This window comes from Heterodontus francisci, chromosome 23 (genome assembly GCF_036365525.1).
Source record: "Heterodontus francisci isolate sHetFra1 chromosome 23, sHetFra1.hap1, whole genome shotgun sequence".
Classification (NCBI taxonomy): domain Eukaryota; kingdom Metazoa; phylum Chordata; class Chondrichthyes; order Heterodontiformes; family Heterodontidae; genus Heterodontus; species Heterodontus francisci.
The window spans coordinates 56,343,779-56,356,069 of NC_090393.1; the positions used below are offsets into that span (position 1 = coordinate 56,343,779).

Consider the following 12,291-nt stretch of genomic DNA (forward strand, 5'->3'; position numbering starts at 1 on the left):
AGGACATCCTGAGATCATGAAAGTCACTATATAAATTTAAGTTCTTTCTTCAGTGATGCATTTTGATAGGTAGAATGAGAAGCAATAAAATCTAAATGGCACAATTTTAAAGTGGGTGTGGGAACTGAGGGTGTTTTCATATACAGATTTTTGAAGGAGGTAAGACAAGTTGCAAAGTCTGTTAAGCCATATCAGATCATTGGCTTTATGGATACAGGCAGAGAGTACAAAATCAAGGAAGTTATGCCATTTAGGCCCCAGCTGGAGTATTGTGGGCACCATACGTAAGGAAGGATGTCAAGGCCTTGGAGAGAGTTTAGAAGAGAGTTACTAGCATGGGACTTCAGTTACATGGAGAGACTGGAGAAACGGGGTTCTCCTTAGAGTGGAGAAAGTTAAAGGGAGATTTAACAGAGGTGTTCAAAATCATGAAGGGCAAATAAGGAGAAACTGTTTCCAGTGGCAGAAGGTTTGGTAATCACTGGACTCAGAATTAAGATACGTGGCAAAAGGACTAGAGATGAAATGAGCAGAATTTTTTTATGCAACAAGTTATGATCTGGAATGCACTGCCTGAAAGGATAATGGAAGCAGATTCAATAATACTGGAAGGGGAATAATTTTCATGGGTATGGAGAATGAGCCAGGGAGTGGGACTAATTGAATAGCTCTTTCAAAAATCTGGTGCATGCACAATGGATCAAATGGCCTCCTTCTGTGCTGTATGATTTTAGGATTAAGTACACTAATTTTTAGAAGCTAAAACTAATCGATGTGGATTAATGAGATACAATGAGCTGGTAATATACAAGAATTGAATTTCATTTGAAACACCCATCTGCAAGGCCAGTTTGACACTGCATTAACCAATGTTACAGCATGTTTGCAGATCTTCCTCTAGTTACGCTGTTCGCATTCCAACTTTTATAGTTGCGATCTTCATTTCTGTCCAAGCACAACAAGCTTCAAAAGGAAAGCAGCTGCTGCTCTTGGCACAAGCCCAAGACCTTCAGTCGAGGGTGTGTGACATCAGTTTGATTTATTTCCCTCCTGTTATTTTGAAGTCTTGGATATATGAAAGACAGTGCCTATATTTAAATAGAACAATTCTGACCTAGGTGACTATAGGCTCATTATCCTTACATCAATACTGGATAATACTATACTAAGCAGCAAGTTGCATAGGAACAGCAGTAGGCCATTTAGTCCATCAAGCCTGTACCAGGATTCAATTAGGTAACAGCTGATCAATTTCTTAACCCCATCTGTCCACCATTGTTCCGTACCCCTTGGTACCCTTGCCCAACACGAATCTATTAATCTCCGTATTGAAATTTTCAATTTACCTTGTCTCAACAGTGTTTTGGAGGAGAGTGTTCCAGATTTCCACTATTCTTTGTGTAAAAAAGTACTTTCTGACATCACACCTAAATGGCTTAGCTGTAATTTTTAAGGTACTGCCCCCTTGTTCTTGACTCAGCCACCAGAGCAAATAGTTTGTCTCTATCTATGAATTGGTGGAGTGCCTGTATAATAGCTTAATAAATAAGCCAGTATAGATTTAGGAAGGGAATGTGCTGCTTTCTGAACCTCAAAGAAATTTGAGGATGTAAAGTGAAATAGATAGCGGAAGCGCAAATGATATAGTTTGTTTGGGCTTTCAGAAGGCCCTGTGAAAGCCCCACATGAATGAGTATTGTTTAAACTACAAGTCATGGTCGAGCATGTGATTGGATCAAAAAATGGGAAATAAAAACGTAAGACCAGAAGAAATAGGAACAGGAATCGACCCCTCAAGCCTGCTCCACCATTCAATACGATCATGGCTGATCCTCGGCCTCAACTCCACTTCCCTGCCCACTCCCCATATCTCTCGATTCCCTGAAAGATGAAAAATCTGTCTATCTCACCCTTAAATATATTAAATGATGGAACATCCACAACCCTCTGGGGTAGAAATTCCTAAGATTCACAACCCTTTGAGTGAAGAAATTTCTCCTTACCTCAGTCCTAACTGATCGGCTCCTTATCCTGGGACTGTGCCCCCATGTTCTAGATTCCCCAGCCATGGGAAACAACCTCTCAGTGTTTACTCTACCAAGCCCCTTCAGAATCTTCTATGTTTCGATGAGATCACCTCTCATTCTTCTGAACTCCATAGAGTATAGACCCAATTTACTCAGCCTCTCACCATAGGTCAACCCTCTCATCTTAGGGACTAATCTAGTGAACTTTCACTGTACTGCCCTCAATATTTAAAATGTGAAGGAATGAGACTCTACACTTGTAAAAGTTAATTTAAATTGCAAAGGAGATTGTTTAGCAATAATGAAGACTTATTACGCCATTAAAGGGTACCTACACTGAAATTGTCAAGCCCTAACTTATTCTGGGGAACTTACTTCATAAATATCAGATAGGTACAGCAATCTCATGTTGTTCAATGTATTTCAATGTCGAATCTCTAGGTGAGGAACCATTATCTCACAACGTCTGGAGGAGCAAGGCATCTTAGACAGCAGTGTCCTAATCTACACATTTAACTGCATGTGTGCAGTTGCTGTTATTTGCTGTCTCATTTACATGTTAATAACAGTGAGTGTTGTTTGTCTTACCATTATTTCTACAGTAAAATCAGCCAAAAATAATTCACCTAGGAGTTGATAAGCTCAAGTCATTTATTATGATCTGAACCTGTGTTTGTTACCTCCATGGCAACATGTGTTTTAATTATAGCTGGAATGAGCTTGTGGTCGTTTATTCACTTTTGAATTTTTGATGGTGCCATATTTTAACCAAAAATCTTCCCTGAGTAATAGTCCAGAATTTGAGCTGACGTGCTATTATTATACTACGACGCCTGGTGGACCTGCCGACATCAAATGGAAATATTCACACACATCCTGTTGAATTCATCGCCAGTTGAGAAAATGTCTGTTTTTTGGGACTGTAGAGGAGCCCTTCTATCTGTATGGGGAAGGAGGGGTCAGAGGCATATTGGTTGAGTTAATTCCAAGAGGATGCTGTAATTGTGCAACAGAACACCCAAGGAGGCTGGCAGTGTGGAAATTCTTTAGGAAGATATTTGAGAGACTAGGTGATTGAGAGCAATTAGATTTTGAAACCGACCAGATTGACTGCCAAATTTGCTGATGGAATATCAGAATGCAGTTGATCCTTTATGACAGACTCACTAATCAATGTTGGGACTTGAAGATCAGGCCTGTCATGCGAGGGAAAGAGTATGGGGGGGGTGGGGGGCACTGAGATTTTCCCCACTCAGCTCCAAAAAAGCCTTTAACCTTTCAAAGCTCGAGTGAAAAAACAAATAGCATACTGACAAAGAGCTGCAAGTTTGAAGTGAACAAATATTCTGACTGTTCTGAAATCTAGTTCATCAATGTGACTTCGACTTATTTTATTTTGAACAGTCTACTTAAAACTACTAGAAAAACTAATGGGACTAAAGGCTGACAGGTCCCCTGGACCTGATGGCCTGCATCCTAGGGTCTTAAAAGAAGTGGCCGCAGAGATAGTGGATACATTGGTTGTAATCTTCCAAAATTCCCTAGATTCTGGAAAGGCCCCAGCGGATTTGAAAATTGCAAATGTAACACCTCTATTCAAGAAAGGGGGGGCGGGGGGAGGAGGTGGTTCGCGACAGAAAGAAGGCAACTACAGGCCAGTTAGCCTAACATCTGTCATTGGCAAAATGCTAGAATCCATTATTAGGAGGTAGTAGAAAGACATTTAGAAAATCATAATACCATCAGCCAGAGTCAACATGGTTTTATGAAAAGGAAATTGTGTTTGACAGATTTATTAGAGTTCTTTGAGAATGTAACGAGCAGCGTGGATAAAGGGGAACCAGTAGATGTAGTGTATTTGGATTTTCAAAAGGCATTCGATGAGATGCCACATAAACGGTTACTACACAAGATAGGAGCTCATGGTGTTGGAGGTAATGTATTAGTATGGATGGAGGATTGGCTAATTAAGAGGAAACAGAAAGTCGGGATAAATGAAACATTTTCAGGTTGGCAAACTGTAACTAGTGGAGTGCCACAGGGATCAGTGCTGGGGCCTCAACTATTTACAATCTATATTAATGACTTGGATGAAGGGACAGAGTGTATTATAGCCAGATTTGAGGACGATACAAATACAAAGATAGGTAGGAAAGCAAGTTCTGAGGAAGACACAAAGTGTCTGCATAGAGCTATAGATAGGTGAAGCGAATGTGCAAAAATTTGTCAGATGCAGTATAATGTGGGAAAATGTGAGGTGGTCCACTTTGGCAGGAAGAATAGAAAAGCAAACTATTTATTTAAATGGAGAGAGACTGCAGAATGCTGCAGTACAGGAGGATCTGGGTGTCCTCGTACATGAATCATAAAAAGTTAGCATGCAGGTACAGCAAGCAATTAGGAAGGCCATTGGAATGTTGACATTTATTGCACGGGGGATAGAGTATAAAAGTAAGGAATTCTTGCTACAATGTACAGGGCATTGGTGAGACCACACCGAGATTACTGCGTACAGTTTTGGTCTCTTAAGGTGGGATATACTTGCACTGGAAGAAGTTCAGAGAAAGTTCACTCGGCTGATTCCTGGGATGAAGTGGTTGTCTCATATGGAAAGTAGACCAGGTTGGGCGGATACTCATTGGAGTTTAGAAGAATGAGAGGTGATCTTATTGCAATATAAGATTCTGAGGGGGCTTGACAGGGGAGATGCTGAGAGGATGTTTCCCCTCATGGCAGCATCTAGAACTAGGGGCAGAGTTTCAAAATAGGGGGTCTCCCATTTAAGACTGAGATGAGGAATTTTTTCTTTCAGAGGGTCATTAATCTTTGGAATTCTCGTCATATGAACATATACAAGCATAGGAATTAGGAACAGAATTAGCCATTCGGCCCCTCGAGCCTGCTTTGCCATTCAATAAGATCATGGCTGATCATTTGTGTTTCGAATTCCACACTCCCATCAACCCCCAATAACCTTTGATTCCCTTGCCTAACCAGAATCGATCTACCCCCGCCTTAAAAATATTCAATGACTCCACCTCCACCACCTTCTGAGGCAGAGTTCCAAAGTCGCACAACCCTCTGAGACAAAAAATTCTCCTCACCTCTGTCCTAAAAGGATGACCCCTAATTTTAAAACAATGCCTCTAGTTCTGGACTTGCCCACAAGAGGAAACATACTTTCCACACCCACCTTTTCAAGACCGCTCAGGATCTTATGTACTTCAGTCAAGTCCTCAGAGAGCAGCGGAGGCGGAGTCAATGAATATATTCAAGGCTGAGTGAGACAGATTTTTGATCTACAAGGGAGTCTAGGATTATGGCAGACAGGCAGGAAAGTGGAGTTAAGGCCACAATCAGATCAGCCATGAGCTTATTGAATGGTGGAGCAGGCTCAAGGGGCTGAATGGCCTACTCCTCATTTCTTTGTTTCTTGTGTTAAGTAAAGTTAGAATTGTATTCTGCAGTGCCTCTCTATTCCTTTTTTTATTCTTCTCTTCCCTCACACAATCTCTCTTCCTTTCTCTTTTTCTCTTTTTCCCCTTCCCTTGCCTCTCCTACGTTTGCCCTTTTCTTGTGTCCCACATTCCTCTGTCTAAGCCTTTCTCCCTTTTATCCCCTTGCTCCTTCTTCAATTTCTGGCAATTGTTACTTCAATCCATCTGTTGTCTGCTCCGGAGGCTGGTGGTGCACTGCATATTTAAGCTGCTAAGGTTTCCCATTTGCTCCTTTGCTGGGCTTAGAGTAGAATTCGGTATGGGATATATACCGAAACATAAAACTATATTTACCTTTAGAAGAGCAGAAAACAGCTCCAAGTTGTTTGTTCACTCCAATGCCTGAGGGGCTCAACGCATTCTTCCTTTCAGCAATGTTTTATTACAGCCTGTCTAAGTTATCTTTTCTGCATTAATCTTTTTTCTCTAGCAGGTACAGTAGGATGAGATGTGGTTGCAGAGTGCCCCTCCTTACTGGGGTTAAAAGTCTTAAATTATTTTTTAATTAAATACACGAGCAAAAGTTCCTGTTCTGTTTATGTCATGTTGTTTGGTCTGAAGTGTAAACTTTCACTGATCTGTTTTGTCTGCAGGATCCATCCAATGTGGACAAGTTTAATGTTTCAAACTTTTTCCATGTCAAAAATGACTTGAAGGTTCCTGATCCAGGTAATGAATCTCTCACACTGATGGACTTTTATATGATTGTTGGATTTAAAGTAGTGTCATTTGATTATAGAAATCTTTCACACAACATTTTTCGTTATGGACACATTCCCTTAAATGGACATACTGGCCTGTTAGCAAGTGAAATCTTATGCTAGCGTATACACAGTACAAATATAGGGACACATGGCTTCATGGAACCTATTATAAAGGTACCACTTCTATGTTCTGGTATATACAGAACGCCTCCAATCATACATATCCCTTTGAATATTAAATAGTCTCACAACAGAAATTCACAGCACTCAGGTGTATCACTGATTGGGAGAGAGAATATTTCCTTAGTCTTTCCTACATCTGAGTTCTGTAGAAAGAATAACTATGTTAGAAAAATAAAGAAAATAGGAGCAGGCTATATAGCCCATTGAGCCTACTTCACTATTTAGTAAGATCACAGATGATCTTCTCCCTCAACTCCACTTTCCTGTTCTATCCTTATGTCCCTTGACTCCCTTATTGTCGAAAAGTCTAGCAATCTAAATCATCAATCTACTCAATGGCTGAGCATCCACTGCTCTCTGGGATAGAGAGCTTCAAAGATTTACAACCCCTGAATGAAGAAATTTCTCCTTATCTCAGTCTGAAATGGCCATCCCCTTATCCTGGGACTAAGATTCCTAGTTCTAGATTTTCCAGCCAGGGAAAAAGCCTCTCAGCATCTGCCCTTTTTAACTTCTAAGAATTTTATACGTTTCAAAGAGATCACATCTCATTCTTCTAAGCTTCAGAGAAGATAGACACATTCTACTCAATCTCTCCTCATAGGACAACCCGCTCATCCCAGTAATCAGTCTAGTGAACCTTTGTTGCACTCCCTTTAAAGCAAGGTAAGGAGACCAAACTGTATGCAGTACTCCAACTGTGGTCTCAGCAAAGCTCTGTACGTTTGTAGCAAGACTTCCTTACTCTTGTACTCCAACCCTTTGCAATAAAGGCTAGCATACCATTTGTCTTCCTAATCGTTTGCTGTACTTGCATGTTAACTTTGTAATTTGGGTACAAGGACACCAGAATTTCTCTACATAACCAACATTTAATAGTGTCTTACCTATTAAAACAATATCCTGCTTCTCTAATCTTCATGACAAAGTAGATAATGTTACATTTTCACACATTGTACTCCATCTGCCACCTTCTTGTCCACTCACTTAACCTGTCTATATCTGTTTACAGCTCCTTTATGGCCTCCTTACAGCTTATTTTCCCATCTAGCTTTGTATCATCAGCAAACTTGAATATATTACTGCAGCGGTTCAAGAAGGTAGCTCACCACCACCTTCTCGAGGGCAATTAGGGATGGGCAATAAATGCTGGCCTAGCCAGTGACGCCCGCATCCCATGAACGAATAAAATAAATTACACTGGCCCTTCATTGATATAGGTTGTAAATAACTAAGTCCCAAGTGTTAAATTCCAGAAAGCTTGTTGTGGAAGGATAATGCTGGAGCCTATCTTTACTCAGTTTTACATTTATTGTATAGGGTAAAAGGCTTACAAATATGTAGCTCCTCACTCAAAACCTCCCTCAGTCTTAGTTAGAGTATCCTTACAAGTGCTCAAGTAAGACCCCAGTTAACACCCTCCACCTGCATATAATTAAACAATTGGTACACAATTAACATCAAACACTGATCCTTGTGGTACCTCACTAGTTACAACCTGCCAACCTGAAAATGGCTCGTTTATTCCTACTCTTGTTTTCTGACCTTTAACCAATCCTCAATTCTTAGTAATATATTTCTCCCAATCCAATGTCGTTCTACTAGTAGAGGTTGCCATTAACTCCACCAGCACAGTTGTTTAATGGGAGGTCCCTTAGTATAACAGCACACTGTAAATACTGTCTCCATAAACTGAGAAAAATAGCACTTTATGAAGTGAATCCATAGTCTGCAGAAACAGGTCTGGCCATATGGATCTTTAACTACAAGCTCAGGCTTAAGATTTGGTGTGTACTTGACAAGTTTCTCTCAGCTCTGAGTCAAAGTTTGTCAGAGGAATTACTGGGGGATGATTGAAGCTGTGGCAGAGTCCAGTCTTCTGCCATTTACCACACTTGGTTGAGCTGGTGTAACAGAAGCAGGTCTTCAGTTATGATTATTCTGTGTAATTTATTTCACAAAATAAAGTTATCGTTATAGGACTTCAACGTTCTTTGAAGATTTAGCTTGCAAATAACACTAAACACAATTGTGACTTGAACTCAACTGGATGTTGATTATTTAGTGACAAAAACCTCTTGCTGATAGTGACCCTAAAGGCATAGGAAAGCATGATGTCACTGCTATATTTGTCTGGTAGCAGAAATTTATTTTATTTTATTTTATTTAGAGATACAGCACTGAAACAGGCCCCTTGGCCCACCGAGTCTGTGCCGACCAACAACCACCCATTCATACTAACCCTACAGTAATCCCATATTCCCCACCACCTACCTACGATTAAGTACTTTTATTTATTTATGAATTTGTGTTCTGCAGTATAGTATCAGGCAGTCCAAGTTGTTCGCATTCTGTTCTTAAATAGGGAAAGTAAAGTTATTGGAGCTAATAGGGGTATGACAGCACAAGATGAGGATTGGGCAAGCCAGTTGGGTGGGATGAAGGAAGAGGTGAAAGTGCAGATGATTGTAACTAGGAACATAAATGTGATGAGCAAAGGTGGAGAAGGGATGGGGAAGTTGGAAGGGATAGCCTTCGTTATGTATTTGTAGATGGAATAGGAGGCAGAATAGCTGAGTAAGGGCTGCATTTCCAAAACTTGAATTACAACTACTATGCAATTACACAGAAATGAGAATGCAGAAACATGCCATTTAGCCTAACTAATCCATGTTAGTGTTCCTCTTTCATATGAGCGGTCGGCCTAATGCCCTGTGCCTGTCTAATCTTTTATTCCTTTTTCTTTCAAATAATCTATTTATAAAAGTAAAAACCCGAACTTAAAGCCAATCCGGTCCACCTATTCAGTTCGTTATTAGCATCGGACTAAAACATTTTATCTATCTCTTGATTCAGTGCTAAGCCTACATCCCTCTGATTCCTGCGAATTAAGCTATCCATCAGTTCCCCCTCAATGAGGGTTCTAACTGGGGTAAATAAAAATTAAATATAATTTGTAAATTGTGCTAAAAAAATTTAAAAGCGCATTTCCCTGCATCCGCTTGACAAGCTGGACTGGTGATCTGTGACTGGCAACCAGGAGATGCAACAGAATGTCACTTCCTCCCAACTTTCTACAGAAAAGCAATAGGAATGTATGAAAAAAAGACCAGACATAACTGTATGGTCATTTGCAGAGCCAAACACCGACTTCCACATTCCATGGTACTTAATTGTAAATAATTGGCACAGTGAGGAGATAATTATAGTGTTGAACACCTAACAGAAAAGTTTGAAGCGTATACAAAGTCATTGCTGAGGATGAACTCTTGCAGGCGATAATTGTACCAAATGATTATGTGGAGCCAATTTGTTTTTAAAGTTATTTAAGTTTGATATCTTGTATATAACAGTTTATAAAGAGATGCAATTCTTTCATGAATGTAATAAAATGGAAATAGATGTGCAAGATTTAAAAGACGCTGGGACTGTTTGCAATTAATTGGGTGGAACGAAAGCTGTGGTTCGACTGTACAGAGAATTAGACTGATAATATACTCCCAGTAAATCAAGGAGATTGAAGCTTTTTTAAATTAAAAAGTGATTGTGAGATAAAAACCTTGGGATAACATTTGGCTTATTTAAGTAAGTGTCCAACTGCTTGTAAACTAAAAATGTATCATGAAATGGCCTTGCATCTAAACAGTCCAGGTCACATGTTGATATTGGGGCGGCGCAGTGGTTAGCACCGCAGCCTCACAGCTCCAGGGACCCGGGTTCGATTCTGGGTACTACCTATGTGGAGTTTGCAAGTTCTCCCTGTGTCTGCGTGGGTTTTCTCCGGGTGCTCCGGTTTCCTCCCACATCCAAAGACTTGCAGGTCATAGGTAAATTGGCTGTTATAAATTGCCCCTAGTGTAGGTAGGGAATATGGGATTACTGTAGGGTTAGTATAAATGGGTGGTTGTTGGTTGGCACAGACTCGGTGGGCCGAAGGGCCTGTTTCAGTGCTGTATCTCTAAATAAATAAATAAAATAAAAATTTGCCAGTTTTTCTCTCTGAAGTGACGCAGTATTACAGACTAGCAAGTATCTGTATTACTACAATCAGGTCCAGATCCATTCAAATTTCTTTCATGTAGAAGATCTCCTCCATGATAAAGTGTGCAATTTAAGTGACCAAAAATTTTTATAGACCGATTTATTGGCCCAATCAAGCCCAAGGGAAATGTTCTATCGTTTTTGATAAATGGCCCAGCAGTTTTACTACCTAGATCAAAAAAAAATCCCATGTATGGAAGTATTTTAACTACAAAATCCCAGAATAAGTGCAGTGTTTAATATGTTCTGAAAGTATACAACCACATAGCAAGGCAAAGCTATACAGTGTGTCAGCCTGTGTAGCCACAGGCAGAAATTTGCCAGTCATCTGAACCTGATTGTTCAAATTAAGCTAAGATTTTTGAGTGAGCCTGAAGTATTCTTTACCACTAAAGATGTTTGATTTTTCAGCACATAACCCTGCATAGGAGCTGTCCTAGAGGTGGTTCAGGCAGTAGCCTCATACCTTCTTGAGCTAACTGAAAGGGAGGTTTGTGCTTCTCTATATTAATCAGGAAATGGTGGAATTTAGCAAAATAACCTGAATGCACTGTGCTTTTACTATCGCACTTCATTCTGTAAATGCTTGTAGGCAGGCTGTGAGACCTGCAATAAATATATCGTCATCTTAATATTGATCATCTTGTTGAAGCAAGACCTTTGTTTCCCCTGATTTCTGTAAGTGCAAAACAGGAAGGTTCAAAATTGAATCCCTTATCTGTGGTGAATTAATTAATCTCAGCTGTGCTGCCAAAGAATGGGTGGGAGCATGCTACACTATCATTTAGCATCTCTAGGTTAGGGGAAGATTGGGCAGCAAGGCTGTTTATTTATTGCTAAAGGACAACGGACAGCTGTCTAGATTGGGGTGACACTGACGTGCACCATCACTACTGCCACAGGCTTCACATTATCCTGTGAAGCCTAGTTATTTATTCAGGTTATCCAGCTATTGAATGGTTGAGCTTAATTACAGCAGTGAATTCTCAATGAATAGAATACTTCAATAGAAGAGACATTTTGGCTTCATTTCTCCCACTGGTTTTCTGTGCACTACGTAAGAATGATACTAGTTTCCTTTAGGATTTCTCACTCATACCCTCTCCGTTTTCTAGATGAGGAGAAAGCAAAATCAGACCCATCGTACCATCTCAAAACCACCAGTCTGGAACTGAGGGAGACCTTGAGTGAACTGTACAGAGACTATAAGGGCAATGAAATACTGGCATCTACCATGAAAGAACCAGAAAAGAAGAAAGTGGATAAAATAAATGCGGTGAGTTCAAGTATCCATAAATACATGAAGATAAGACTTTACATCTTTTGCCAATGAAAACACTATGTTGAATGTGAGGACTGATACTTTTCTGCTCTTTGGAGAATCTGGGGAGAATGTCAAAGGATTACTGTTGAGGGAGAACTTAAATTGACAAATGCAGCTAATGTTTTAATGGTTTAGTCTAAGTAAATATAAAATAATGGGTCTCTGAATGTCATTTACTTGAAAGGTTCAGCTGACTTCTATTTTAAATATGTAAAATTAATGGATACTCAAAAGTGATTACACAATCAACTTGAAGGGTACACATCAACTAAACTGAAAGCAAAGCTGAAGTGGTTGATAGTTGAGCTCTATTCTGAGATTTAGATACTGCTTTCAAATTGCTTGATGATACTTAGAAAAACTTTGCAGTATATATTATAAAACTATGTCGAAGCTGTTATATTAAGACAGGTCGTTGAGTAGCTTTTTTCAGTTTTTGTTTTAAATCAGAGTTCATTTTAGACGGTTGAGCATCAGTAATTATGATGGTCTCAAAAGTTGTTTTTTTCAAGTAG

At 39.8% G+C, this 12,291-nt stretch overlaps 1 protein-coding gene across 2 annotated transcripts in view; it reads left to right on the forward strand.

Moving 5' to 3' along the window:
* ppil2 (peptidylprolyl isomerase (cyclophilin)-like 2) overlaps nt 1–12,291 on the forward strand; it is a 462,593-nt gene that overhangs the window by 163,492 nt on the left and 286,810 nt on the right. For both annotated transcript variants that reach the window (XM_068055345.1, XM_068055344.1), the window contains exons 9-10: nt 6,118–6,193; nt 11,568–11,728. In XM_068055345.1, coding sequence (XP_067911446.1) covers nt 6,118–6,193; nt 11,568–11,728 — 237 coding nt within the window. The remainder of the gene's footprint in view (nt 1–6,117; nt 6,194–11,567; nt 11,729–12,291) is intronic.